Here is a 5624-nt window from a genome sequence, read left to right as displayed (position 1 = left end):
CTTTGTAAAGAGCCACGACTTCTGCTCTGCCAAGACTCACTATTGTTAGCTTCTGCATCGCCTCTGTCATGAGATTCTTTGAGGAATGGGTGCTCAACCACACTCCCAGGTGGAGCAGCACCACTGGTTAGGGAGCCACTACTGCTCCCTATAATGGATGAAGTGACTCAGTGAAGTGTCAATTCCAGACTGCCAGAACTTAGATTTGAGACATTTAATAGTATTTATAGAAAAATAAACTCTGACAAAGTTATGTCTATATACAAATCAACAACAACATTCTAATAAGAAATGGAGACCAGTTTAAAGCAAGTATCTGTTTTTAAATATTAAAAACAAAGATTACTTCACTTATCTATCTCCAACCAAAATGTCGTTAACAATATTCCCCAGAACGGAGCACTGTTGGAGGTGACTCTTCCCCAGTATGGACATCACTCCTGGGCCACACTTAGGGAACAGCGTCTTTTTCTATTGGGGGGAAGAAAAGAAGTGATTAAGATTGGATGTAGACCTAAGGAGCCCTGGGACACCTCTGCTGCCTCCATTATTCCTTGTTTCATCTGTCTAGTGTTAGGAATCTGAATGGTTCTTCACTGTCAAGGAATCCCCTCCATGGAGTTCACAGCTTCATATATCCCCCCCCCTCTCCCCCCCCCCAACTAATCTCAGCTTTACTCTTGGGTCTCTGTTTTCTGATCTCATCTCTCCCAGCTTTCCCAGTGCTCTCTGGTCCACCCTGCACCTGGGATCATCAAATACCTGCATAGTCTTGTGATACACTCAGAGTCATCCCGGCATGAGGCACCAATGGGCCTGAGGGAAACCCCTCTCCAAAATGGGGTCATTCTCCGGGACCTCTTTGCTGCACTCACTTCTGGTACTGGCGAACTATTGACCTGTAGAGCAAAGGCATATTCACTTTAGCTGAGGAAGCACCCACCCTCTGCTGCACAGCCTCAGAAGAAGGGCCCCTTGCAGGTTGCAGGAGATTGAACTGCATTTCTAAGGACTGAGTCTGACTTGGAATTCCACACCACTACTATGTTTCCTTCCTTACCTGACCCAGCAGCAGCAGACAAGTCAGGAGCACTGCAAAGAGTTTTAGCTGTAGCATCTTGGCAAAAGAATGATGTTGGAGCCTGAAAGCCAGGGAGCAGTTCCCGTTTCCTTTTATAGACCGACATCTATCTGCCTTTCTCATGGTTGCTAGCTGAGATGGGGCAAAGTTTGTTTGTAATCAGGATCGATGTAATCAGTTAATGTGTACCCAGAGAATGTACTCAAGGACTACTCTCCAGACACACTGTGCTTACTGCTCGTGGACTTTGATGGTGTTGCTGGTCTGGACCCTTACACCCATCTTATCAGAAATCAGCATTGTCCTACCTTGCCTCTGAAAGCCATGTGAATCCATGAGGGAGACCAGGAACCTTGCCATACTTTTAAGATAACTCAGCAGGCTGGGAATGTAACAGTGGGGACGTGTGTGATGCCCTGGTTCAATTCCCAGAACCAAGGAAAAAATTCTTAAAATAGCTCAGTGAGATGGTTATAATCAAAATCGGATTCTAATAAAGTCTTCAGGAGTAATGTTGACCTCTGAGCTTTTCTAGGCAAAACCCACTGACCTGTTGTGTACAGGCTTAGGGAGGAGACGTAAACAGACTGTCTATGGTGCTCCAGTTCCCCCATCAGTCTGCACTGCCATCTTAGTAGAGACCTGGCTATAAGGAGCTCAAACTGTACCCATCCTTAGGTCTTCGTTTTTAAAAACACATGAGGGAGGAGGTAGCAGAAACTCTTTTTTTTTTTTTTTTTTTTTTTGGTTTTCGAGACAGGGTTTCTCTGTGTAGCCCTGGCTGTCCTGGAACTCACTCTGTAGACCAGGCTGGTCTCGAACTCAGAAACCTGTCTGTATCTCCCAAGTGCTGGGATTAAAGGCATGTGCTACCACGCCCGGCTGCAGAAACTCTTAAATTGGTGTCATTACAGCTTAGGTATTGACAACACCAAATGAATCATGTAGTTCGGGCTTTGGCAAAGCACTTTCAGCAGCCTCAGGGCAGCAGATGGTAAACTGAGTCTGAAGCCCAAACAGTAGGCAAGAATCCCTGTAGGTTCCTAGACCAACACTTAAGTGTACTGAATGTGAGTGGTTATGGGTACTAAATGGCAAGACCTTTGATGTTGGGAACATCTTAGCACATAGCCCAGGCTAGCCCAATTTTATAGTCCTGCTGCAGTCTTTGAAGTGGACCACTATACTCAGCCATGGTAGTTTTAAATTTTTTGAGAGGGAAAGCTAAGATTGAAATCAGGATGTGGAAAGGAGCTTAGATCTCCGTATGACCATAAGAAACCACACACAAAAAAAAATTACAAATATATTTCTCTCTTCCTGGTCTGATATCTCAGGTAATCTTTCCAAAGGCTCTTTTCATCTTCATGATTGAGCATTTGGACAAAAATCTGTTTTTTGTTTCTTTCTTTTTTTTTTTTTTTTTTTTTTGGTTTTTCGAGACAGGGTTTCTCTGTGTAGCCCTGGCTGTCCTGGCGCACTTTGTAGACCAGGCTGGCCTCGAACTCAGAAATCCGCCTGCCTCTGCCTCCCGAGTGCTGGGATTAAAGGCGTGCGCCACCACGCCCGGCTTTTGTTTTTTGTTTTTTTGTCAAGGCAAAAATGGAGGAACTGCCGAAGTGCTGAAGGTAGCAGTTGGTCACCAATCTAAGCAAAGCTAATGTCACTAATTGCCAAGGGAGAAGTGTGGTGAATGTCAGAGCTGGGATGGGGTGGGATTTAATGGCAAAGATCTGAGGAACTCCTCAGCATAAAGAGTCACTGAGTAAAGCCAGGTTGTGGTGGCAATGCACCTTTAATCCCAGCCCTTGGGAGGCGGAGGCAGGTGGATCTCCAGGTTCAAGGACAGCCTGGTCTACATAGTGAGTTCCCTGATGGCTACATAGAGAAACACTGTCTTTAAAAAAAAAAAAAAAGAAAAAAAAGAAAGAAAAAGGAAGAAAGAAAAGAATAAAAACCAAAACTCTGAGTAGACCCCGCCTACCAAACATAACCAGTAAATCCTACCAGTTCAGAACTAGAAGACTAAATGGGAACTTGTGTAGAGTTGGGGAGAGGTTGTGTGGTGACCCAGTGAGCATTGAGTAAGAACACAGATGTGATTAGGTAAACAACGTGATGTCCTAGAATCAGGTCCCTGGGCTCAGTGCCAGCTTCTCTCTCCTTCACCAGTGCTCAGACATGCAATTCATGCAAAAGACGAGTTCTTCCACTCTTCTATGTGTCTCTTCCTTTGCCCTGAGCAAAATCAAAACAGCCTTTGGTGTCGTTCCTTAAATTCATCATAGCCCAGTCAAGGGAAAGAGCCTGAAGCCCTGTGTCCTTTTCACACGAAGATCATTCATTCTCATGGGTGCAACACTGCCCAAGGCCTCCAGATTAAACCATCTGCAGGCCAGCCTTCCTGCCCAAGGAATGGGGTGTCGGACAAGTTATTCAACAGCTCGACAAAGCCTGCATTTTTTTGTTTTTTGTTTTGTTTTTATTATATATTTTTTATTACGTATTTTCCTCAATTACATTTCCAATGCTATCCCAAAAGTCCCCCATACCCTCCCCCCCACTCCCCTACCGACCCATTCCCACTTTTTGGCCCTGGCGTTCCCCTGTACTGGGGCATATAAAGTTTGTGTGTCCAATGGGCCTCTCGAATTTAAAGGGAATGTGGAGCTACACTCTGCCCAAAATTGTTAAACAATCCATCTGCTCTCTCCTGTCAAGTATGTTGCTAAATGAAGAGCTATGAGCTCCTCCCTCATAGGCCTCGGCTGTGCTAATTTCAGCCATAACACAAGAACTCTAGACTGGGAGGCAGGAGCTGCATGCTGCAGAGTGGATCTGACCATCTGACCATAGGCCAGCCCTTCCTGTCTTTAGCTTTAGTCTTTTGCTCTGACATGAGATGAGAATAGGCCTCAGGCTTCGTGGACACATTTGGGGATTCAAATGATTAAGTTACAAGAAGAGAGACGACTAACAGGTTTGCTGGTGAGGACCTGCTCACTCAAGACACAACCCCAGGGACTGTTCAGAGAAGAGTTCTGGAAAAAAGGAGAAAGGGGAGCTGCCTTCCGGCCAGGGAGGAGATCATTAAGTCTCAGCAGTAGTGGGACACTTTAGTGTCATCCCTGAGCAAGAGGGGCCTATAAAAGGTGGAAGACTTTGAAATGGAAAAATGCTTCTAGGTAACGTTTCAACAAAGGGTCAAAGTGCATTTGCTTTCTGGCTGGAACTGGCAGGTGTCTGGGCCTGCCTATGTAGGTCTGCCTATGTCCTGACTACAGTACTGGCAGGATGGAGAGAACTCTCTTTCCCAGATTGCAGCCCATAGCGGAGAGCCATCTGGGGACAGGAGCATAGGCCTTGCCAAGAGTTAAATGGAACAAGTGGTTGCATCACAGCAAAAGAAAGAGCCATATCTTAGGGCTGGGAGCTGTAGGCATCTGAGACATGGGACCATAGCAGCGGCCTTTCATTCCTTAAAAGGCTTGACTCAAGGAGATAGGGAAATGGCTTAGTTGGTCGAGTACTTGCCACATAAACAGGAGGACCTAAGTTCAGATCACCAACACCCATGCTGGCACCCATGTAACAAGCCAGTAGTGGCAGCATGTCTGCAATCCTAGGGCTTGCTGTGTGTGTGTATGGGGGCCGGGGGGGGGGGGGATGGAGGGGGACGTTGATTTATTTATATTGGGCTGGAAAGATGACTCAGCAGTTAAGAGCACTGGCTCTTCTTCCAGAGGACCCATGTTCAATTCCCAGTACCCACAAGGCAGCTCACAGCTGTCTGTAGCTCCAGTTCTAGTGATTCTGACACCCTCATATAGACATACATGCATGCAAAACACCAACAGTCTAAAACAATAAGGAAGTTTTTAATAAATGTAGCCTTTACATAAATAAAACAGGTAAAGCAGTTCAAGTCCTCTGTCACACAAAGTCAGCTCCATGGACACTTGACACAGATCAGACCCTGCAGGTTCTCTGTCAAACAAAGTCAGCACCACTGGACACTGTCACACAGCTCAGACCCCTGCAGGTCCTCTAGCACGTAAAGTCAGCTCCACTGGACACTGTCACACAGCTCAGACCCCTGCAGGTCCTCTATAACACAAAGTCAGTGCCACTTGACACTGTCACACAGCTCAGACCCCTGCAATTCCTCTGTCACACAAAGTCAGTGCCACTGGACACTGTCACACAGCTCAGACCCCTGCAATTCCTCTGTCACACAAAGTCAGTGCCACTGGACACTGTCACACAGCTCAGACCCCTGCAGGTCCTATAGCACGTAAAGTCAAAGCCGCTGGACACTGTCACACAGCTCAGACCCCTGCAGGTCCTCTGTCACACAAAGTCAGCTCCACTGGACACTGTCACACAGCTCAGACCCCTGCAGGTCCTCTATAACACAAAGTCAGTGCCACTTGACACTGTCACACAGCTCAGACCCCTGCAATTCCTCTGTCACACAAAGTCAGTGCCACTGGACACTGTCACACAGCTCAGACCCCTGCAGGTCCTCTATAACACAAAGTCA

The 5624-nt window shown here is 46.6% G+C and overlaps 1 protein-coding gene across 1 annotated transcript; it reads right to left on the bottom strand.

The window, feature by feature from the left end:
* Positions 1-302: 302 nt before the first annotated feature.
* Leap2 (liver enriched antimicrobial peptide 2) lies at positions 303-1164 on the bottom strand. The gene is made up of 3 exons (XM_021178053.3): positions 1061-1164; positions 763-899; positions 303-471 (listed from the first exon to the last, which is right to left on the bottom strand). The coding sequence occupies exons 1-3, from the start codon at positions 1115-1117 to the stop codon at positions 435-437; spliced, it is 231 nt and encodes a 76-aa protein (XP_021033712.3). The 5' UTR covers positions 1118-1164; the 3' UTR covers positions 303-434.
* Positions 1165-5624: the final 4460 nt, after the last annotated feature.

This window comes from Mus caroli, unplaced genomic scaffold (assembly GCF_978045245.1).
Source record: "Mus caroli unplaced genomic scaffold, Mus_caroli_1 scaffold_13, whole genome shotgun sequence".
NCBI classification, from domain to species: Eukaryota; Metazoa; Chordata; class Mammalia; order Rodentia; family Muridae; genus Mus; species Mus caroli.
Note: the sequence above shows the minus strand (reverse complement) of the source record. Positions and strands in the feature narration are given on the sequence as shown.

Excerpts from the sequence above, each read along its gene's own strand:
- Leap2 (XM_021178053.3), bottom strand. The coding sequence starts at position 1,117 with ATGCTACAGCTAAAACTCTTTGCAGTGCTCCTGACTTGTCTGCTGCTG. Across the intron at positions 900-1,060 it reads GTCTGCTGCTGCTGGGTCAG|GTCAATAGTTCGCCAGTACC; the intron begins GTAAGGAAGGAA and ends TTTGCTCTACAG. Across the intron at positions 472-762 it reads TGTATCACAAGACTATGCAG|AAAAAGACGCTGTTCCCTAA; the intron begins GTATTTGATGAT and ends TCCCCCCAATAG.